Raw genomic sequence first — 24,744 nt, forward strand, 5'->3', positions numbered from 1 at the left:
ATCACTTTATTACCGTCTTTCTCTCCAACTCTTCAAAACTAAAACTGACATCTCTCCAACTCTTCAAAACTAAAACATTAAAATGAGCAAAAGCAAAATAATAATAATAATAATAAATAAATAAAATATATACAAAAATTACGGAAGCTACATTAGAATACAGAGAAATTGCACTTTTGGCATTTGAATGGTCACTGGGTTTGATTGACACCTCTGGTTTTAGTTCCATATGCAAATGAAAGAACCTTAAATAGCTACTATAAATATAGGAAATGAGAAGGCGTTGTTCTGATCAAAAAGAATAAGAAAACATTAAAGGATTTTTTATGGTTAACGTATGGTGTAGCTAGCTAAATTATGCAGTCAAAAAAGGGTAAAATAGTAGAAAGATGGAGACATTTTTGGTTAAACATTATTCTGACATTTTAAAATGGTTCTCCAACGATAGCCCAAAAGGTTATATTTTAAAATAAAACATGCATCAGACATTATATACTATATGAATAAATTAATATAAAAATGGTACCTATTGATTTTCTAGCATAAATAATTCACACACAGGCCATCAAGCATACATGCAAAAAATACCCCCTCCGTGTGCTAAGCCCTAGACTGAGCGCATGTTGTAAACTGCATCCATTCTCTCCACCGCTCAGAGGAGCGCATCTCACCGTGCTGCAGCCCTCCGTCGCTATTACGACAGAGGGGTAGCCCGACTCTCCTTCTCTCCATTCTGAGGTATATGTCATGCCACCGGATTTTCTCTATTTATCAGCTGTTTGCATCCATGTGACAAGCGCACCGGGGGTATTTTAAGGGTAGGAGATCCCTCTTGGTGGCGACATTGCAGGTAAGATTTATTTGAACAGATTTGGTCGTTCATCCTGGCGTGATAGGGGCAATGATATGATTTAGGCACTAATTTACAGCGGATTTATTTGTTGTTAGTGCACGTTTGAGTCAATACAATTAAAATTGCGATGCAAAATTCATTTACTATATGCATCAAGATCCTGCAGTCTGACTAGGAAGCACCGGTCTTAAATGATACGGTGCATAGAAATGTGATTCTGCATTGCCTTATGGTATTTTATGTGGATGCTGTGACATATGGCGACCATAGGCCATGGGGCTTTCGGTAGCGGTCTGTATTGATGTACAGATGGACTTGAAACAGTGGAAATTATGAGAACGCCAGTTTATACCCCTTAATGGCTATTGACCATTTGCCAGGGTTTTAAAAGGCGTATGTCTGGAAACCGCCAACGGTGCATCTTGTCAGCCGTGCGGCCTGTCTGGGGATAGTTTACATTATACAGGAATTACCGCACACTGGCCTGCTGTATATATACTATACCGTCAATATTAAAGGGAGGGTGGTCGCATACACTGGGCGTTTTACACTAACGTTTCTTTGATGTGTAAAGGGATGCGCATTTTCTTCACAGCCCGATGGGTGTCTGTCCAATTCACGTGAATTGTTAATTCACAGATTTATTTGCTATATATGTTGTGTTTTTCATATTCCAGGCACGCACTTGATTGGCATTAATTAAATTTGGATGCCATCGCTATTTTGTGGTCTGACCAATAAGAATACGCTTTTTTATGGAAGCCCGTTTCAGCCATGTTGTAAAAAAAATAAAATAAAATTCTGACTTTGTATCTCAAAATTCTGAGATAGAAAGTCGGAATTCTGAGATGCAGGGTCAGAATTCTGAGATGCAGGTCGGAATTCTGAGATGCAAAGTCAGAATTCTGAGATACAAAGTCAGAATTCTGAGATACAAAGTCAGAATTCTGAGATATAAAGTCAGAATTCTGAGATATAAAGTCATATAAAGTCAGAATTCTGAGATATAAAGTCAGAATTCTGACATACAAAGTCAGAATTCTGACATACAAAGTCAGAATTCTGAGATATAAAGTCAGAATTCTGAGATACAAAGTCAGAATTCTGAGATACAAAGTCAGAATTCTGAGATATAAAGTCATATAAAGTCAGAATTCTGAGATATAAAGTCAGAATTCTGAGATATAAAGTCATATAAAGTCAGAATTCTGAGATATAAAGTCAGAATTCTGACTTTGCATCTCAGAATTGTGACTTTGCATCTCAGAATTCTGACTTTATATCTTATCTATATCTGTGTGTTTTAAGTCGTTGCTAAGGTATTATGGGTGGTTGCTAGGCTGTTTCTGTTGCATTCTTTGTGTGTTTTAAGTCATTGCTAGGGTATTATGGGTGGTTGCTAGGCTTTTACTAAGGTTTTTAAGTGGTTGCTAGGGTTTAGCTATGGTTTTCTATCTGATTGCTAGACAATTACTAGGATATTATGGATGATTGCGAGGCTGTTGCTCTGGCATTCTATGTGGTTGCTAGGCTGTTGCTCTAGTGTTCTTTGGGGTTGCTAGGCAGTTGCTATGTTATTATGGGTGGTTGCTAGGCTGTTGTTGTGGCATTCTGTGTGATTGCTATGCTATTTCTCTGATTTCCTGGCTAATTGCTATACTGTTGCTAGGGTATTATGGGTGGTTGCTAGGCTGTTGCTCTGGTGTTCTGTGGGGTTGTTAGGAAGTTGCTAGGGCATTATGGGTGGTTGCTAGGCTGTTGCTCTGGTGTTCCGTGGGGTTGCAAGTCAATTGCTGTGATATTATGGGTGGTTGCTTGGCTGTTGTTGTGGCATTTTGGTTGGTTTAGCTATTGCTCTGGCTTTCTTGGTGATTGCTAGACTATTGCTATGTTGTTCTGAGTGATTGCTAGGCAGTTGCTAGGGTTTTATTGGTTGTTACTGGGCTGTTGCTGTGGCATTTGGTGTGGTTGCTAGGCTATTGCTAAAACATTATAGTGGATTGCTATGAAGTGGCTGGGATATTATGGGTGGTTGCTAGGCGGTTTCAGTTGCATTCTGTGTATGTTTTAAGTCATTGCTAGGGTATTATGGGTGGTGCTACGCTTTTGCTAAGGTTTTTAAGTGGTTGCTAGGGTTTAGCTATGGTTTTCTATGTGATTGCTAGACAATTAGTAGGATATTATGGACAATTGTGAGGCTGTTGCTCTGGCGTTCTATTTGGTTGCTAGGCTGTTGCTCTAGTGTTATTTGGGGTTGCTATGCTATTTCTCTGATTTCCTGGCTAATTGCTACACTGACAATTGCTGTGATATTATGGGTGGTTGCTTGGCTGTTGTTGTGGCATTTTGGTTGGTTGATTGCTCTGGCTTTCTTGGTGATTGCTAGACTATTGCTATGTTGTTCTGAGTGAGTGAGGCTGTTGCTGTGGCATCTGGTGTGGTTGCTAGGCTAATGCTAAAATATTATGGTGGATTGCTATGACGTTGCTAGGATATTGTGGGTGGTTGCTAGGCTGTTGCATTCTATGTGGTTGCTAGGTTGTTGTTAGGCTATGGTATTTTAATTGGTTGCAAGAATATTATTATGGTTTTCTTGGTGATTGCGATGGTGTTGCTATAGCTTTCTGGGTGATTGGTAGTCCTTTTCAAGGTATTTTAGGTGGTTTATAAAATTGCTAGGCTGTTCAGGGTGGTTGACAGAGAACTGCTATACATTTAATAGGGTGTCTTTGAGTGAATGATAGGCAGTTACTACAGTGTTATGGGTGGACCCATTTGGACATCTTCTCTAATTATTTTTATTCTAATTATTAATTGATTTCCAGATGATTTTATCACACCAGTTTGTCCATTTTTAGGGCTTATTGCAACCATAAACACCTACGTTTATCTTCAAATGGTGTCTTTGATGACGGTATTTTATAAAAATGAAGGAAATCTTTTTTTGACATTCCTATTTTGACACTCAACAGCACAAGAAAACATTTTGTAGTGAGTTATCTTGCTCGTTTCACTTGGGTATATTTAATTTTTACTGTTTTTCTGGCATGACATTGCGCGCACAGCTTGCAGTGACGTAACTGTGACATCTACTTGCAAATGGTCTATATAAAATACAGCATGTGCTGGACATTTTAGATCACTCTAATTTAAATACCTTATCGATTATATAGCAATGCTCTGTCAATCCCCAAGCTACCCACCTACTCGTAACACTAACAGCCATCCATAATACTGTAGCAACTACCTATCATTTACTCACAGACACCCTATTAAACGCATAGCAGTTTTCTGTCAACCCCCCCCCTTTAACAGACTAGCAATTTTATAAACCACGTAAATACCCTGGTAAATAATCACCCATTATGCCACAGCAACACCATCGCAATCACCCAGAAAACCATAACAATACCCTAGCAACCAATTAAAATACTCTAGCCCAGCAACAGCCTAGCACTGACATAGAATGCCACAGCAACAGCCTAGCAACCACCCTTATTATCCCATTAACTTCATAGCAATCCACCAAAATATCTTAACAACAGCCTAGCAACAACCAGTATAACCCTAGCAACTGCCTAGAATTCACTCAAAACACCCTAGCAACAGTATAGCAACCACCCATTATACCCTAGCAAACGTCTAGCAATCATCCAGAAAACAAGAACAATAGCATAGCAACCAACCAGAATGCCATAACAACAGCCTAGCAACCACCCGTAATACCCTAGCAACTGCCAAGCAACCTCACAGAATGCCAGAGCAACATCATAGCAACCACCCATTATACCTTAGCAACAGTCTAGCAGTCACCCAGAAAACCAGAGCAATAGCATAGCAACCACCCACAATACCCTAGCAACAGTCTAGTTATTACATAGATTTCAGATGAAAAAGCATTTACTACACAGAGCCGTAGTTCACTGAGAAGCTAGGCAAAATCGCATAGATTATCGGAGCTGATTTTCCTCAATTATGAACTCGATTTTGCTTAGCTTCTCAGTGAAATACGGCTCTGTGTACTAAATGCCGCTCCATCTGAAAGCAGCTGATGGCGATTTAATACTTATCAAGGAACCGGCTTTACTGATGAAACACGTATGAGAATCGCAGGTGATTTTTTGCACAGCCCTACTAGCAACCACCCATAATACCCTAGCGACGACTTGGAACACACACGGAGTGCAGCTGAAGCAGCCTAGCAGCCACCCATAATGCCCTGGCAATGACTTGAAACACACAGATATAGATGAGATATAAAGTTAGAATTCTAAGATGAAAAGTCAGAATTCTGAGATGAAAAGTCAGAATTCTGAGAGCAACAGCCTAGCAACCACATAGAATGCCAGAGCAACAGCCTCGCAATCATCCATAATATCCTAGTAATTGTCTAGCAATCAGATAGAAAACCATAGCTAAACCCTAGCAACCACTTAAAAACCTTAGTAAAAGCCTAGCAACCACCCATAATACCCTAGCAATGACTTAAAACACACAGATATAGATAAGATATAAAGTCAGAATTCTGAGATGCAAAGTCACAATTCTGAGATGCAAAGTCAGAATTCTGACTTTGTATCTCAGAATTCTGACTTTGTGTCTCAGAATTCTGACTTTGCATCTCAGAATTCTGACTTTGCATCTCAGAATTCTGACTTTGTATCTCAGAATTCTGACTTTGTATCTCAGAATTCTGACTTTGTATCTCAGAATTATGACTTTGCATCTCAGAATTCTGACTTTGCATCTCAGAATTCTGACTTTGCATCTCAGAATTCTGACTTTGTATCTCAGTATTCTGACTTTGCATCTCAGAATTCTGACTTTGCATCTCAGAATTCTGACGTTGCATCTCAGAATTCTGACTTTGCATCTCAGAATTCTGACGTTGCATCTCAGAATTCTGACTTTGCATCTCAGAATTCTGACTTTGCATCTCAGAATTTTGAGAAACAAAGTCAGAATTGTATTTTTTTTACAACATGGCGGAAACGGGCTTCCATACTTTTTAACCCAGTGCAACTGTTTCTCACGAATAATATTTTTATGCATCCAGATGCTATTAATTGTGTTCTGTTTAAAATAGACATGAATGCAAACGGAAAGAGAGAGAGAAAGAGGTGGGGCTATGTTAAAGTCCATGCCTAAAAAGGGAGAGCATCCGACTCTAACTTCTGTAACAAACGTGCACTTGAGTTGTGATTGTTTCCCAAATACGCTTAACACAGCTGTTGTTACGGTCTGTTGTTGGTAAGTTCATCTTTTATTAAAACGTTAGTCGCACGAAATATCAGCGTTTGTATAAGTGGGCGTATGAGCTGAGGACACTGCATGCATTGTTTATTACTAGTTTAGATAGGCCCTATAACTTTTTGTGACAGTAGCCACAGCCCTAGGGACATATTAAAATAGATGTACTGTAAGTTTTCTCAGGCCCTGAAGTGCCACTTTTTGGGGAAAATACGCGTCGCGTATTTGTAGGCTACTTTCACAAATTCGTGATGTTTTTGCAACCGAAGTCATCCTTATGAAAAATACTGTAGCATACTTATTTACTGTAGTATATTATAATAATTACTACACTTTGTGTCTTATACTGTAAAAATACTGTAGAATACTTTAATATTTTAAAGTTCAAAAACATTTGCAGTCACACATTTATAGTAAATACTATGCTACTATATACAACAAATTTTTGTTTGTTTGTTTTTAGAGTAATCTACATCTTTGGGAAATATAAACATCTGGAGTACATTTATTTGATATTTAACTAAAAAAAAATTAGTTTGTGTTAGTTCAAGTATTGTGCCAAAATGCCTTTTTTGTATCCACCAAAGTGGAAATAGTTGACAGTTTGGAGTAACATAAATGAACATTCCTATAATCACCATTCAAATTTTCAAAGCATTCTCAGTAGGCCTATCATTTGAGCATCTCCACCCAATACAGCACGAATCACCATCAATGATACAGTTATAGACTCAACTAATTTAAAGGCTAAGCACTACTGTTTCATATTACAGGAACTAATAGATTTTTTTTTTACTGATACTGAAAGGTTTTATCCACCATCCTTAATTACATTATACTCATTTCGTGATACAGGGTTGGTATGTTTGATATATCATTCATTTTAGTAAATTCGTTTTAAAAGACTCAAATCTTATTTGTAAGAAACAGTTAAAAATGGTAACGCAATTACACAAAGTGACAGCCACACATTTGTTCTAATTATACATAGATCTCTAAAAAGGTTTTCGGTTTCTCTCTGGTGTTTTATGTAAAAACCACATTTTCCAAACCACACATGGTGTGGCATGTCTAATGCTTAGTTTTAATGGTCTAGAATAGATCAACAACCTAGAAAAACATTTTAGGAGAGAGGTTGGAAGATTAAGCATTCAAATGAATTGCAAAAAGACCTTAGCAGTGGTTTTCAATATTGTTTAATCATTTAATATTTGTAACCAATTAATTATAGTTTTCCTATTGCTAAACCCAAGGCTGTTGGTAATCTACTTGGGCCAAAAGTATGTGGATATTCCTTAATGAATTTGGAAAGCTGCCCGCTAGCCAGACCCTTTGCCCAACATTGCAGTGTATGACTTCACTGATGTGCTTGTGTCTAAATGGGAGCAATTCCCTGGAGGATACAGCCATGTTTCAGCAAAAGTGAAAGCAGTAGCAGCAAATGCGAGGACCAAATCCTTACAAATATTAATGCTTTTGAAATAAAAAGTTAAAATATCACACATTGGTGTGATGTTTGGATATACAAATACATTTGCACAAATTAGGATACTATTTACTTATTACCTTTGGTGTTATTTCTATGTTTTTTTTGTACGTTTATATTGGCATAATAAAAGAAATGCGATTTAAAGACTGAAATATTATATACAGTAAATATGTATCTTTATTGTAGACAGCACCAGAATTATTATCATTATTATTTTTGTTCAATAAGTAATATATACTGTTACAAATATATACCATACATTGTTTTTTTTATTAATAGATGGAGAGAGGCCTCCATCAGCCCTATTAACTTTGGTCAGTCACATCAAGATTGAGCCATTCATTGCCATGGACATTTAGGAGCAGTAATGGCAACTTACAGTACCTCTCCCTTTGACTGGATAGAGTGAGTATATAAAGTCTTACAATAACAGTGTTTCCTTGTTTATTAAGTTAAAATGAATTGTACCAATGCTTCATTCTGTGAGACAGGTGTTACATTAGCTGGTGAAAAGAGACGAGGAGAATGATGGATACAATAAACATAGAACTTTAACAAATACAATGACTGATTATACACACACACGCACGCACGCACGCACGCACACACACACACACACACACACACACACACACACACACACACACACACACACACACACACACACAGGAACACAGGTGATGACAATGACGGTGATTAAATTAATAAACAACAGGTGCAGACAACGACGACTAAATGAAACATGAGGAAAATCTAAATAACAGTACAATAGCAGTACTCCCCCCTCCCCATAGGCGCGTCCCAGGCCGTAAATGAAACTACACCGAAGTGGTGGGAGGGGGCAACTAAACAAAAAAGGGTAGTTAATGGAGCTAGGGTGCTGAATATGGAGGGAGGAGCCCGGAGCAGGAGGTGCAAGGTGTTGGTCCAGAGACCAGCCAAGATGAAGCCCCAGGGTGGAGTTGCCGGGAGGAGCCAGGTTGGAGTAATAGTACTCGACACCCTGGGGATGAATGATGGTGACGTAGGCTCTGGAGGAGGAGACCTGGATGGAGCCAAGCAGACGGAGAGTCCTGGGAAGCCGAGGCGCCGAAAGCCAGGGCAGAGCCGACGACTCGGAGGTGGAGCTGGAGGAAGGGAGGAGCCCAACAGAATGGAGTGACGAAGTAAAGCCGAGAAGAGTGCAATCCTGAAGTGGAGGCGGGATGACGACTTACCAAGGCGGAGCTGGAGGGACGAGGTAGCCTGGCGGAGCTAGAGAGAAGATGGGCCACGGTGGAGATGAGGGACTCTTGAGCCAAGGTGGAGCTGATAGGTTAAAGGGCAGAGGTGGAGTCAGAGTCTCGGAGGATGGAAGTGGATACTTGGGAAACTCCCAGAGACGGCTAGCAGATGATTATGCCCCAGCTCCTCCGACCCTGCATTGCCGGCACGCTGAAGATGAGCTTGCGTGTAAACAGATGACAGTTGTCTCATGGCTGATTTGCTGGCTGACGTTGATAGTGTAGGAGGGAGTAAGAGGCTGGCTGGGACCAGCGGAGACGAGGGAGAGCTGGGCAAGACCAGCTGGGACAAAGGAGAGCTTTGGTGATACCAGCGGAGATGAAGGAAGGCTGGGCGAGACCAGCTGGGATGAAGGAGAGCTTGGGTGATACCAGCAGGGATGAACGAGGGCTGGGCGGAACCAGCGGGGACGAATGAGGGCTGGCGGGCCCAGCGGGGACGAATGACCAAAGACCATACTATAACAACAGGAGAATAATACATTTTGCATGAACAACCCTACACAATATTTGCTATTATTTTGTTTGTTTGTGTATTTTAGCTTGTAGCATGCGTTCCCTACGTAAGACTGTGCTGTTAGCTCTGGTAGCATCAGTGGTGCTGGTTGTGGCGGTCCTACATTCCTGGCCCACTCGGGTCTACAGCACGGTGGATGTTCGGTACAGACCTGGCCCTGGAGCAGAACGGCTTCTGGAGGAAAGACTACCTGATCCAGACCCTAGCGCTAGCACCATCCCGTACCGTGTGAGAGAGAGTGTGGCAAGGTCAGTCCGTCTACTGTAGATGACAATATATTTGTAATAAGACAGATATTTGTCATTTCCTAACATATGTTAAAATGTATAAATGATGGTAAGTAAATGATGGCAAAATATTGGTTAAACTATTTCTTATATACGGTAACACATACAAAAATGTCAGAAATTCAGTGACATACTAATTTGGGATAACCCTGCTTATATTCCGCAAAGGCTGCTGGCTCGCAATGGGTGTGTATGTGAAGGAGAGGGCAAAGGGGTCAACTTTCCGTTTGCACAATTGCTGTTCCCAAGAGTGTCTGCCCATCCCCTGCACACTGCCTTCCAGCCCTCCCAGCTCCATGAGATGAAGAGAAGGCGCGCCAAAGAGTACCAGAGCTTCCAAATGAGGTGCATTGCATCATTTCATGTCAATTAATTATAATTAAACGAGCATAATGGTAATGTTTTGGCATATGTAATCTAATAGCATCAATTTGCTAATTAGCATTTGTGCACACAAGGCAATTTATGCTTTACTTAATTTCTTTCTAAGTAAATATGAAATCATTGAAGATAACATTTAAGATATGCATGTTCATGTGTGTAAAGGTCGCAGACTCCAGCTGATCTGCTGATTGTAGCTGAAGCTAACAGCCCTCTGCAGTACCCAACACAGGGTGTGGAGGTTCGGCCACTTAAAACTATCCTTATACCAGGTATTGCTTTGAACTTGAACATACTGAAAAATATACTGAAAACAGTCAAATTAATTAGACTATAAAGCTTCTGTAAAGTATTAAATGAATATATAAATTAATATTTCTTATTGATGTACATTCAAATAATAGTCATAAATAACAATGTCAGGATTAGCGTGACTTTAAAAATGTGTCCTCTCATGATAAACATCTGTTCAGGAATTGGAAATGCAGGTTTGATCTTTTCCAGATTACATTGATGATAAGATATGTTTCCCAGTTAAGAATGATAATGTGAAGATAAGTGAGATCTGGAAAGAGCATATTATTAGATTATTGAATGGATTTTGTTGGTAATCGAGGCTAGTTGAGTGGGGTATGATTTAGTTATAGGAGCTGGACATTAACAATGACTGTGATTTGTGTTGCAGGTTTGGCCTTAAAAGATCTGCCCAGAGATATCTATAGCGTAAGTCATATTACAGATAAATGTTGACATGTTTAAGCTCGCAAAGAGTCTGTGAGTTGCAGACCAAAGCACATTCTATTAAAAGCCTCAATTTTAATATTTATTAATTATATATATTTATATTAACTTTATGTTAACATTTTAAACAATGATAAAACATATCAACAAGTAAAATAAAATAAAATCAACAAGTAAAACATTTTCTTTTTAATAAAGACTATATAAAAAAGTAGCCCTCCAGATTGTTTTATTCATTGTGGTAGCCCTTGTTCACAAAAAGGTTGAAGACCCCTGGTTTAGATTATCATATTTAGGCATCATCTTCTGAATGCTGCAAAAGTTTGTTTTTGTATATGGCATTATGAAGCACTATTACACATTAAAGCACATTGTGAAGCATAGCTTAGCACAATCCATTGAATCTGATTAGACCATTAGCATCATGCTAAAAAATAACCAAAGAGTTTTGATATTTTTCCTATTTAAAACTTGACTCTTCTGTAGTTACGTCATGTACTAAGACCGTCAGAAAATTAAAAGTTTTAAATAGGAAAAATAATGAGATTCTTTGGTTATTTTTTAGCACGATGCTAATGGTCTAATCAGATTCAATGGATTGTGCTAAGCTATGCTAAATGTGCTAGTGCCAGACCCAGCGATCAGCTGAATGGATTCCAAAACGGTAAGAATCAAATGTTTAACTTTAGGGGAGCTGGAAAATGAGCATATTTTTAAAAAGTGGAATGTCCCTTTAAAAAAAGTCTTGTGAACTGTCCCCTTTAATCATTAACCTTGCATTGTCAAGACACTGCCGTTTTATGTTTACATGAATTATTCTGAATTGATTTTATAATAATAGGTCAAAATGATAGGAAATTTCAAGATATGTACTGTATTAGATCACCAAAAGGCTTAAGAAGTAAAGCAATTTTTCTAATTTTATTGTATTTCACTCCCTTTTTTGAAGCTGAACTTTTCAGCATCTCTAGGCACATTTAATGTGGCAGCAGAGGTGGAGGGGGTAAAGATCAGGGGTGAAGGCGAGATGCACATGACCCTGAGCAGCAGCCTTTTACCCAGTCTGAACCGGCAGCTTCAGTTCATCACATACACAAACACTCTGTTCCACCCCAGCACCGCTGACACAGGTATGCAGCTCCTGTGTAGTTTCTAAAGAAAAAATCATCAAAGACCCCATGAAATTGCTTATTCCATTCCATATTGGGATGCAGCTACTGTGTTTGTATGCCACACAAATTTGATGCCTACACTCTAAAAACAAACCACCAAAGTGGTTCACTGGCTCGTTATCATACGGGAACCATTTTAAGTGTCTATGTAGCACCTGTGTAGCACCTGTGTTGAACCATATTGTGCTATATAGAACCAGTGGTGCTATATCACCCCCGGATGGTTCTTCATGCTTTATAGGTGCTATATAGCACCAAAAATGGTGCCCCTATGATTTCAAGCTTAGTGCTATTTAACACTATTTATTTTAGAGTGTATGAAGAGCCTTATAACTTATGCAGTCTTTTGATGGTACCAACGATATTGAATCTAACAAAATTGAGGTCTCCTATTACTATGTATAGGGGACAATGCAAAGCTCAGGATATGAAAGTCCCGCCTTCCAATTTAAAGAACCAATTATCAATCAATAGACTGAGTATTCTTTGAGTCCTGTGAGGCACTTGCCATCCTATCTGGATGCGTAGTAGCTAAAACAACCACTAAAAAAGTGTAATTTAGCTATTTTGAGCTTTAAGAAACAAAAGTTAAGGTACAGGTTTCATTGTTGGTCAGAAATATGTTTTTTGAGTGATTTTATAGATATCTGTCTTTCCCCATTCAGTCTTGCATGTCTGAAATGACTGAGGCATGACAAACATGATTTCTCTAAAGGGCTTTAATGCTACTGCCTATGTTGGCAGCTGTCCGTTTATTGGCTATATATTTCATATATAATTTTTTTGTGGATGTCATTTAGTGCAGTTAGAAACAGACAGACATCAAGTCCTTTTCACCATAAAGATACGGCACGGAGTGACACCCAAGCTCTACAATACAGGCTCTGATGCAGATAAAGGTAAATAAGCCAAATCAAACACTAAACAGTAAAGTAATAATGCATGAAAATATAGACAGTATGTTTTTAGAATTTTATTTATTATTTGCATATAGAGGCAACAGTAGATTTTCTGTAAATGATATGATTTCCTTTATTCAATTGAACACAAATAATAATTTCATAATAAAACTGCAGTCATGTTATCTTAAAGGGAAAGTTCACCCAAAAATGAAAATTCTGTCATCATATACTCACTCTCGTGTTGTTACAAACCTGCATAAATGTCTTGCATAAATGTGTTCTGATGAACACAAAGGAAGATATTTTGAGAAATATTTGTAACCAATCCGTTTGTGGACCCCATTCACTTCCATAGTAGGAAAAAAGAATACTATGAAAGTAAATGGGTAAGTATCCACGAATAGTTTGTTTACAAACTTTTCTCAAAATACACTGAAAATAATGGTTCATTGAATTTAATACATTTTTTAAGGTAAGTGGTTGCAATCAATTTATTTAAACTACATTTAAACAAAAAAGATTAGTAAAGTAAAATAAAATATAAAACTTTTGTTTAAATGTATATAAATTGATTGCAACCACTTACCTTAAAAAAAAAAGATTAAATTCAATGAATATTTTTTCATCTTTTTTTCATAATTTTTTTTATGTTCATCAGAACAAAGACATTTATGCGTGTTTGTAACAACATGTGAGTGAGTAAATGATGACAGAATTTTTATTTTTGGGTAAACTATTCCTTTAAAGTCCCACTGTGAGGTAAATCAGGTTTTTATTGTTGTTCATATGTCTGTGTGGTTTAATATGCTTTAAGACAAGCCACATGTTTAAATGATCATTCAGCACCATTGCTTAATCGTTGCATTGTCTCAATCGCATTCGCATACTCTTTACATACTCTTTTACATATACTCTATATATACTCTTTCGCATGGGAGTTTGTGCGAAAGAGTGGAGGCGGGAACTAATTCGCAAATTCATATCTATGGTCCAAGCTGAGCTATTAACTAGAGGCGGGGACTAATTTGCATATTCATAGATCCGCGTATACTAAATGAGGCAAGGGTGTAGAGGGTGTAGAAATTACTGTGACAGGTAAAACTTTTATATATGCTATTATACATTTAAAGATTTTATCTGATAAAATTTTTGACTAAAGTGAGATTTTAAATTCAAGCCAACATGTCAAAGCTCCAAAAATCCCATACACCCATCAATAAATCATGACTGGTTCTTACTGTAGATCATGATTCAACAAGTTTCACCATGCATGATTTAATGATGAATGGATGTGCTTTTAGGGTTTTGCCATGTTGTTGACTCCCAAATATGGCATTTAATGTAAAGTTTGTGTTTAATGGAAAAAAGGAAGTCATAAACATTTTTGGATGTCATGAGGATGAGTAAATTATGTACAAATCTTTTTCATGTTTATCACTGTTATTTACTTGGTATAGTAATTAATGGTACGTTTGAAATAACTACACAATCTACAGTCTTCCAAAATTTCTATGATTTTATGAATGACAGATGTGTCACCGCTGCATAAATGTGCTGATGTTTTTACAGACCTCTGTGGGTAAAAATTTCATCTCAGCCCGCAAATGAGTTAATTATAGACATGTGTTTTCTCTCACATTTATCATTCTCAGAGTACAACATTAGCGCTCTAGTGACCATAGCAACTAAAACTTTCTTGCGCTATGACAAGCTCCAGGATTTAATTGACAGCATTCGACAGTACTACCCAACGGTCACAATAGTGATAGCGGATGACAGCGAACACCCAAAAACTGTGTCGGGCCCATATATTGAACATTACATCATGCCCTTTGGAAAGGTAGAATTTCTTGATCAATTCCTAAAATGCTAATAGTATTATGTGTGTTTATGAGCATTGTGATGTGATCTCCATGTATGTTTATGTCTCAGGGTTGGTTTGCTGGTCGAAACCTGGCCGTGTCACAGGTCACCACCAAGTATGTACTGTGGGTGGATGATGACTTTATCTTCACTGCCAATACAAAGCTGGAGAAGCTGGTGGACGTGCTGGAAAAAACCACACTTGATCTGGTGGGGAGCCATAGTGTCGCTGATATGTTGCATGCACATTTAAAATAATGCTAATCAGACATTTTTAACTTTACTTAAAGAATATATGTCAGAACATGCAAATAGCATAAAATAAAACTATAATCTTTGAGTCGTGTCAAACAGGGCCGGAGTGGGACTCATTTTCAGCCCTGGAGTTTCATGCCTTAGACCGGCCCACTTGCAATTCACTGTATTTTTCAAATATATAATTTCATATTCCGTGCAAATGCAGTAAACAATTCTAATTTTTGCCATAATCATGCAGCCCTACCATAAGACCATAATATTACTAAAGTAAACTTATTCAAAAACTAAAGGAAACAAATGTGTTTGTGTTTTCCACTATATTTCTATTTCTAAAAAAATTGTGAGTCTTGAGATTAACTGTTGGGTTGATAACGTTTGGAAACCCCTGATATACAATACACAAGCAAGATTTATCAAGTATGCATTGGAAACAAATGGAAAAAATCTGTCTCTTTTTTAGTACTTAGATCATGTCTATTGCTAAATAACGTAGGCCTACATTGTGTTAAAAAAAAGAAAACATCATGGATATACTTTTGAAACTACTTTTTTCAAATAAACTAATGAGTTTTGCATCAAATAGATTTTTGTTACTCTTGCAATAAATGATGAATAATGACTATTCATAGAGAATTCATCTATGACTTGGATAAAAAAATACGTTTTGTAAATTCTTTTTCTTTTAGAGGCCAGCTCGTTTGTATTAAGACGCGCTCAAGTTTATTTAAAATATAATAGACGCGCGGCCGGCAAGCGCACTCAAAAGACGCGCTCAAGTTTCTTTAAAATATAATAGACGCGCGGCCGGCAAGCGCACTCAAAAGACGCGCTCAAGTTTATTTAAAATATTGACGCGCGGCCGGCAAGCGCACTCAAAAGACGCGCTCAAGTTTATTTAAAATATAATAGACGCGCGGCCGGCAAGCGCACTCAAAATAGACGCGTCTGAAACAAAACTCGTGTTCAAGTAAGCGCTTTGAAAACCAGTAGACAGCGGCAGGTCCTGCGTTTCCCATGCGTTTTAGATGTTAATGAACCCTAATGCAAGAATTCTTCCAATAAGTGGTCGGGACTCGGGACACAATCAACTTGTGCATAAAGCGGCGGGGACATCTCTCACCCGCAAATACGCGTCATCCCGGTGGCATGACAACACCGGCCCTCGTGGCCAAAAAAAAACAGACCGGCCCACCGGGAATCCTCCCGGTTCTCCCTATGGCCAATCCGGGCCTGGTGTCAAAGATTAAAGTCAGTTTGAAATCAATAAAAACAATCTTTGATGCTAATCTCATAATTAGATTATGAGACTTTTTTTGTCTGTGAAACTGCATTTCACAAATTCTGCACATTTTTCAGCTCCCCTAGAGTTATATTGATTGATACTTACCGTTTTGGAATCCATTCAGCTGATCTCGGGTTCTGGCGCTAGCACTTTTAGCATAGTTTAGCATAATCCATTGATTCTGATTAGACCACTAGCATCGCGCTAAAAAAATAACCAAAGATTTCGATATTTTTCCGATTTAAAACCTGACTCTTCTGTAATTACATCGTGTACTTAGACCGACGGAAAATTAAAAGTTGCAATTTTCTAGGCTGATATGCTGTAACATGGCTGCAGCAGGCGTAGTAATATTACGCACTGCCCGAAATTAGTCCCCATGGTTACTTTCAATAGCAGGGGATTATTTTCTGGCACTGCGTAATATCACTACGCTTCCTGCAGCCATGTTACAGCAGCAAAGTCCTTGATTATTACGCCAAAATGAGAGTATAGTTCCTAGCCATATATGCCTAGAAAATTGCAACTTTTAATTTTCTGTCGATGTGTTGTGGAATTTTTACCTTGTTGAACACATGAATAATTATAGTCAGAACCCAATACTGTTTGAAATGATTTTAATATCTTGCAAGAGGCACTTCCGTCTGCACAATTCAGACTGTGCAGAGAAAAGGCAAACTTTAACTCTGTGTTAACACTTTTATACTTAGCTACTAGAAATTGTCACATCCTGTTTATTCACAGTCTGTACACTCTGTACTTAAGATTAAGTCTAACCAGTAACCATATCACTATATATCACGTAGTCAACTAAACCTAAGGTCGAGACAGAAAAAAAATGTAGCTTAGCTTAGTTAACTTATGCAACTTATACTATAAAATTATGAATAAACAGTAATAAATGCTCAAATCATAAAACAGTAGAAATAAGTAAAGATAAAACAAGTAAAGATAACATTTTCCATGACAGATTTAACTACAGAAGAGTCAAGTTTTAAAAAATGGAAAAAATAAATTAAGGAAAAATATCCAAACTCTTTGGTTATTTTTGAGCGCGATGCTAATGGTGTAATCAGATTCAATGGATTGTGCTAAGCTATGCTAAAAGTGCTAGTGCCAGACCCAGAGATCAGCTGAATGGATTTCAAAACAGTAAGAATCAAATGTTTAACTCTAGGGGAGCTGGAAAATGAGCATATTTTCAAAAAAAGTGGAGTGTCCCTTTAAGTTAAAGATTTAGTATAAAATGAGCAGGTAAATGAGTTGCTTAGCCTTGGGAAGGGAATTGTGATTTAACTAAGGGAGTGGCTGATAAGGAACTCTCCATGGTGCTGTACTGCAAAATTTGTTCCTGATATGTTAGTTTTCAAAGCGTTGTTAAAGTGTTTCAATTTCAATAATATGTGCTTGGAAGTATATCATCATGTCCGTGGCAAGTGGCCTTAACACCCATAAGTATTTTTACATTGCGTGTGATGCAAGGCATGTTATCAGGTCTCTCCTGTGGTGAGGAACTCACAACAGTGCTCATTTAGGGCAGTGGTCCCACCTCACAATATCCATGGCAACAGTCTCCACAGACTCTGCTAATTAAAAGTCTCATGTGGTAAAGGTGTTGCTTGACATCTTGTTATTGTTTAACTGGTTAATAAAAAAGTCTCAGCCTGTGCCATGGTTAGAAAGAGGTATAACTCATACTGCAACCCAGTATCACAAATTTACGTACCTATAGTCACGTAAATTTGAGAGTCTTTTTTCGTGACACTGACACGTTTTTTCGCCTTTTTGCGTGAACATGTCACATATTTGTTACTCAACTGTTTTGTCCTATTTTCTTACCATTGTCGGTTCGGTTTAGGGTTAGATTTACATAAAATTACATCCGTACCCAAACCCAACTCTAACCCTAATCCCAGACGACAATGGTTTAAAAATCATAAAATATAAAAATAAAAATCATGAAAAAATGTATAACGCAAACACCAAATCTAACCCTAAACCGAAGCTTCATTGCACTCTAAAAACAAACGGTGCTATATACACTCTAAAAACAAACGGTGCTATATAGCACCAAGAGTGGTTCTTTGCTCGTAATCATGGAGGAACCATTTTTGGTGCCGTGTAGCACCGGTGAAGCACCAGTGAAGCACCTGTGTAGAACCATATAGTGCTATGTAGAACCAAATGTGGTGCTATAGTGGTGTTATATGGCCCCTATATGGTTCTACACAGGTGCTTCACCGGTGCTTCATCGGTGCTATATGGCACTAAAAACGGTTCTTCTATGGTTACGATTCAAATCAACAGTTTTGGTGCTATATAGCACCGTTTGTTTTTTTAGAGTGTAGCACCAAAAGTGGTTCTTTGCTCGTAATCATAGAAGAACCATTTTTAGTGCCATATAGCACCGGTGAAGCACCAGTGAAGCACCTGTGTAGAACCATATAGTGCTATGTAGAACCAAATGTGGTGCTATAGTGGTGCTATATGGCCCCTATATGGTTCTACACAGGTGCTTCACTGGTGCTTCACCAGTGCTATATGGCACTAAAAATGGTTCTTCTATGGTTACGATCCAAAGCAACAGTTTTGGTGCTATATAGCACCGTTTGTTTTTTTAGAGTGTGGTTTTTGAAAATAGGACAAACCAGTTGAATAACAAATACGTGACAGTGACACGTAAACAGAAATATGTGACATGTTCACGCAAAAAGGCAGAAAAACGTGTCAGTGTCACCGAAAAGTCTCACAAATTTACGTGACTATAGGTACATAATTTCGCGATACAGGGTTGCATACTGATATAACCTGGTAACAAGCAAACTCTTATTGACTGAGCAGCATTGTTGTATTATGCAATATATTAGACACAATTCGATTTCATTGTTTGAAAACGTTTTATTACACTGTAAAAACAAATCATTGTTGCACTTAAATTGGTAAGTTTAATCAACTTGAATTTACAATTCATTTAAACTTTCTTGACTTATGAGGAGTTGCTATAAATTATTTTAAAAAAGTTGAATAGGTTAAGTTTTCCACTTTATTTTTATAATTTATAACAGCTCCTCCCTATTAACGAAAGTTTTAAAAAAATTGTAATTTAAAAATTGAAATTTAAGTGCAACAAGGAATTTTATACAGGATAGTATTTCCAATTGTAGGAGTGGATGCCATATTTTACATACACAATGTGTTCTCAATTCGAAGAAATTGGTTGTGCCTGTGTGGGTGGATTTCTCAAACAAACAGAGCAAAATGTTTTTATAGTTTTCATGTGTTTACAATTTTGTGAGACGTCAGCCTTTGAAAAGCTACTTATAGACCATTCTGCAAGATGTAAACAACGGTGTTCTAGAAGTACTTTCTGTTTCAGTTATCCTGTTTTAGTTGCTTTTTATTTCAACTAGTTGAATATATATTCAAATGTTCTGTTGGTTGTATTTTGTTTTAACATTTGTGTTGTGTGAAAAAAATCTGAAACACACTGTCAGAAACGGTGAAAATAGGTCCCTCACTAATGGGCCAGTATACTTTCAGAAAGTACACCTTTGCACCTAAAGAGTTCATACAAATCTGTACCTAAATGGTTCATAATAGGCGCTTTTTAAAGGGTACTGCCCCAGTGACAGCTTAGGACCATTTTGGGGGGTCTTCTGGAGCTGTGTTGTTTACATCTTGCAGAATTTTCTATAATAGTTTCAGCATGTTAAGTTGGCATAAGAAAAAGTATTTATACATTAAAAATAATGGCACTGAAAAATGTGCTGTCTTATAGCTTTATTATTGCTGAGCTGAATTTTGCTCTTATGGGAATTGGAAGAAATGGTTCCTGATTCTAACATGAACACATTTTTATACAGCTCATTTATTTAAACACATAATTTATTTATATCACCAATTTGAAAATTTTAATCTCCGTTTCTCTTTATTTCATTGTGTAACATGTTATTTCCTACACAGGTTTCGGTTTTACACATCCCCACCATAGGGAACAAAAAGTAGACATTTCAGTTCATTTCAAAGTTAAAATAGGACATATTACACAAACAGCACATGATTGTGTAGAGTCTGTTTATGTGAGCAGCTCTAGGGCTTATTATGGATGCGTAGTGGGTCAGTTATGTGACCTTTCCAGTCAAAGATTCTTCTGTGTACACGATCACTAGTTTGATTCAACCCCTAAAGAATAAGAGACAAATATAAAATGTTCTAAATAAAAAGTTCAACTGGTAAAGCATTGCATTAGCAACACAAAAGTTATAAGTTTGAGAGCTCGAGGTAAGACTTACACATTCTGTACTGCACTGTATCTTGTTTTGGATAAAAGCATGTGCCAAATACATAAATGTCATGCATATAAATGTAGAAAGAGTTTATTCTTAAAAAAGAGATACCCTTAACTAAATTTAACTTAATCTTTTCCACTTCCATCGTTCTTATTGTTGGACTGTTTTGTGTGTGTGTTTAGGTCGGAGGTGCAGTACGTGAAGCTACAGGCTACACTGCCACCTACAGGCAGACGATATCAATTGAAGCTGGAGAGGAAGACGGGGACTGTCTGCACATGAGACGTGGCTTTCATCACATCATCCAGGGCTTTCCTCATTGCGTGGTCACTGATGGAGTCATCAATTTCTTTCTTGCAAGGACAGAAAAGGTGCAGCAGGTTGGCTTTGACCCCCGGCTTGCACGTGTTGCACATCTAGGTGAGACTGGAATGAGCGATGAATATAAGTGTGTGCTTTCACTATTGCGGTTGAATTAGCATATATAATGAAACATAACATTAAATCTGCATGATGTGCAAAAATTGAGGCAATTGTTAGAAATGCTGTAAACTGAGAAGGTTGTAAAAATCATTTTTCAGCTTTCCTAGAGTTAAACATTTCATTTTTACCGTTTTGGAATACATTCAGCCCATCTCCAGGTCTGGCGGTACCACTTTTAGCATAGCTTAGCATAATCCATTGATTCTGATTAGACCATTAGCATCGCGCTAAAAAATAACCAAAGAGTTTCAATATTTTTCCTATTTAAAACTTGACTCTTCTGTAGTTACATTGTTTACTAAGACCAACAGAAAATTAAAAGTTGTGATTTTCTAGGCAGATATGGCTATGAACAATACTCTCATTCTGGCATAATAACCAAGGACTTTGCTGCCGTAACATGGCTGCAGGAGGCGCAAGGATGTGTCCGAAAATAGTCCCCTGCCATTGAAAGTTACACAATGTAACTACAGAAGAGTAAAGGTTTAAATAAGAAAAATATCGAAACTATTTAGTTATTTTTTTAGCGCGATGCTAATGGTCTAATCAGATTCAATGGATTGTGCTAAGCTATGCTAAAAGTGGTACCGCCAGACCTGGAGAACAGCTGAATGGATTCCAAAAATTTAAAAATCAAATGTTTAACTCTAGGGGAGCTGGAAAATGAGCATATTTTTCAAAAGTGGAGTGTCCCTTTAAAAAGGGCTGTGCCAATTTAGGGGTTAAATGTTGCAATTACACACATACACATTTAAAGTGCGAGTGCTTTATTTTGTTTTTCAGAGTTTTTCATAGACGGCCTGGGCTCACTGCATGTTGGGTCATGCGATGACGTCATTGTGAACCACGCCACCAAGATCAAACTCCCATGGGGCCAGTCGGAAAGCGACAAAACGTACGCAAAGTTCCGTTACCCGCCTGCTTCATCCGACGCGACGCACACCAAAAATGGCCTCTTATATTTCAAGAACCGCTTCCAGTGTTTAACACACAACTGAAGAGACCTTTTTCTTTCCTCCCACTCCTTCAAACAAACTCTCTCTACGTGAGTAGCTAAAGAGGCCTGTGAAGATATCAGAGGTGTTGTGTGTCCTGTACGTACTGTATACGGTCCCATGCAAGTATGGGAGATTTCACATAGACCTCTTCTTTTGGAAGGAATCCTCACGTGATCAAACATGACTGACTTGATAAGATGCGCACACAGTGATTGGCTGATGAATATTTTTTTGATAACTGAAGAAGTGATGTCGTATTTCTGAGTCTTTAGCTTTATTTTTGTTCAGAAGAATCCTTTAAATACAAATCCAACCATTCCATAAATTATTTATATCAGTTTTCTCTTCAGCCAATCATCACGCTTAACTGATGGATATACGGATAACATTCTTTTGATACGGAAAAACATAGACTATGGACGTACAGTAGATTTTTTAAACCCGGTTAAAGGGAGATTCCGTCCTATTGGACATTGGGATAGAAAATGTGTGCGTACCTGTGTGTGTGCGTGTGTGTCTGTGTGTGTGTGTGTTTTATTGAGGGCCATCTCTCTGTACGTTTGCACTAATACAAATGGACTTCATATTGGAGAGACCAGACCCTTAGCATTACTACAAGAAGGAATAGAATAAATATCATTAGCAAGCCTAAACCACAAGACAGCCCAACACATCTCTCACCGTCCCTCTCTCACATACTCACTCCAAAAAGATGGAAGATTTATTTATTGTATTGTTTATTTAAAGTGTGACTGTGCCAAAGGCTTAATCACTGTCCTGGTATGACTTATTTAATGTTCAAATGTTTTTGTTTCCTCATTGGGTCCCTTTTAAACTGCAACCCCTACCATCCCACAGTACTAGCATGCAGCCAGATTTAATAGCTGTGGAGTTGTCTTCTCGGGGGTTCAACAATGATAAGTCCAAATGCACATCTAATACACCTAAACTATGTTTGCAAAGCCACTTAATAATTATAACTACACTCAAGTACAAAAGCTGTCACTGTTATAAAGCCCTTAAATGTACTATTTTGGTATACAGTACTAATATGTAACTTTGAGGTGCTAATATGCACTCTTTAAGTACAAAGTTGTACTTTTTGAGGGTACTGCCCCACAGTTTTGGAAAAGAACGCTTTTTTATGCAGAATGGCCGAGACAACAAACTAATCTTAATGAAACCAAAATTAATCATTAATTAAGCATTAATACACTCTTCAGGATAAATAACATGCCTGTGCAAATAGATACGATAGGAAGCTACTTTACAAAATAAAACAAACTGTAATTCATTTTTTTATATGTACAGTAGCAGTCAAAAGTTTGTTACACAACTTGATATTAATTGTTATTGTTGTGTACATTAATAACAGTAAACCCCCCAAAAAGTACAGGAATTGTTCAATAATGACCAGTCAACTTGGATTCTCATGTACTGTATGCTTAACCAGCACATACATAAAAAACTACATTTATTACAGAAATGTATGCATTTGTTTACAAACATAAATTTTGCCCTTAGGTCTATAAGATTATGTGAATTTAGCCAAGTGTGTCAAAATGTCTGACTGGTACTGTATACAAAGAAGAAATTAGTAAAAATGTTTTTTTTTTAAAATGCCTATGGGTTAAAAGTAGTTGCCCTCCAAAGGGTAAAAGCATGTAATAAGCAGGTGCAATCACTCTCCGTTACAAGGTACTGTATCCCTATTTGAAGTTGTAACATGCAATTCTTTTGCTTGTTGCTTATGTTGTGTGTGTGTGTCCTGGTATATGTGTTTTACCAACATGATCTCACGGGGTTCCTTGGGATGGTCACAGAATTTTTTGCTCATTTTTCCGTGGCATTCTCATGGATCTCCGCATTTTTACGTGGCCCTGCCACGGACTGTCTTTTTTCGTGGCATTCTCACGGATTGGTTACTCAACTGCTTTTTCCTATTTTCAAACCATTTTCGCTTCGGTTTAGTGTTAGATTTGGTGTTTGCGTTAGTATGTCACTTTAAGCATTGGTTTATACAATTTTTTTCTGCTTTATTCTTTTATATTTTCTAAACTTTAAACAATTGTCACCTGGCGTTGGGGATAGAGTTGGGTTTGGGTAAGGATGTCATTTTATGTAAATCTAACCGTAAACCGAAGCGATAATGGTAAGAAAATGGGACAAAAACAACCTGATCTCACGAATTTCCGTGGCATAGTCACGGAATTTTGTGCTCATTTTTCCGTGACATTCTCACGGATCTCCGCATATTTCCGTGGCCCTGCCACGGACTTTCTTTTTCGTGGCATTCTCACGGATTGGTTACTCAACTGTTTTGTCCTATTTTCTTACCATTGTCGCTTCGGTTTAGGGTTAGATTTACATAAAATGACATCCCTACCCAAACCCAACTCTAACCCCAATGCCAGGTGACAATTGATAAATGTTTAGAAAATATAAAAGAATACATCAGAAAAAATTGTATAAACCAATACTTACAGTGACAAAGTAACGCAAGCACCAAATCTAACCCTAGACCAAAGCGACAATGGTTTGAAAATAGGAAAAAGCAGTTGAGTAACCAATCCGTGAGAATGCCACGGAAAAGAAAGTCCGTGGCAGGCCAGGGCCACGGAAATATGCGGAGATCCGTGAGAATGTCACGGAAAAATGAGCACAAAATTCCGTGACTATGCCACGGAACTTTGTGA

The 24,744-nt window shown here is 37.8% G+C and overlaps 2 protein-coding genes across 2 annotated transcripts in view; both read left to right on the forward strand.

Moving 5' to 3' along the window:
* LOC129451212 (chymotrypsin-like protease CTRL-1) overlaps positions 1–24,744 on the forward strand; it is a 112,580-nt gene that overhangs the window by 84,436 nt on the left and 3,400 nt on the right. The gene's annotated exons all lie outside the window — the stretch shown is intronic.
* On the forward strand, positions 264–24,142 carry b4galnt1b (beta-1,4-N-acetyl-galactosaminyl transferase 1b). The gene is made up of 12 exons (XM_055212947.2): positions 264–850; positions 7,872–7,997; positions 9,418–9,640; positions 9,848–10,024; positions 10,226–10,332; positions 10,746–10,783; positions 11,751–11,931; positions 12,774–12,872; positions 14,528–14,715; positions 14,808–14,948; positions 20,750–20,987; positions 21,834–24,142. The coding sequence occupies exons 3-12, from the start codon at positions 9,426–9,428 to the stop codon at positions 22,046–22,048; spliced, it is 1,599 nt and encodes a 532-aa protein (XP_055068922.2). The 5' UTR covers positions 264–850; positions 7,872–7,997; positions 9,418–9,425; the 3' UTR covers positions 22,049–24,142.

The sequence above is a fragment of the Misgurnus anguillicaudatus genome, chromosome 8 (assembly GCF_027580225.2).
Source record: "Misgurnus anguillicaudatus chromosome 8, ASM2758022v2, whole genome shotgun sequence".
NCBI lineage: Eukaryota > Metazoa > Chordata > Actinopteri > Cypriniformes > Cobitidae > Misgurnus > Misgurnus anguillicaudatus.

What these genes read in the sequence shown, in the direction of transcription:
- b4galnt1b (XM_055212947.2), top strand. Translation starts at nt 9,426, where the DNA reads ATGCGTTCCCTACGTAAGACTGTGCTGTTAGCTCTGGTAGCATCAGTG. An exon ending in TAAAACTATCCTTATACCAG is followed by an intron (nt 10,333 to 10,745) that starts GTATTGCTTTGA and finishes TTTGTGTTGCAG; the next exon opens with GTTTGGCCTTAAAAGATCTG. An exon ending in ACATCATGCCCTTTGGAAAG is followed by an intron (nt 14,716 to 14,807) that starts GTAGAATTTCTT and finishes TTTATGTCTCAG; the next exon opens with GGTTGGTTTGCTGGTCGAAA.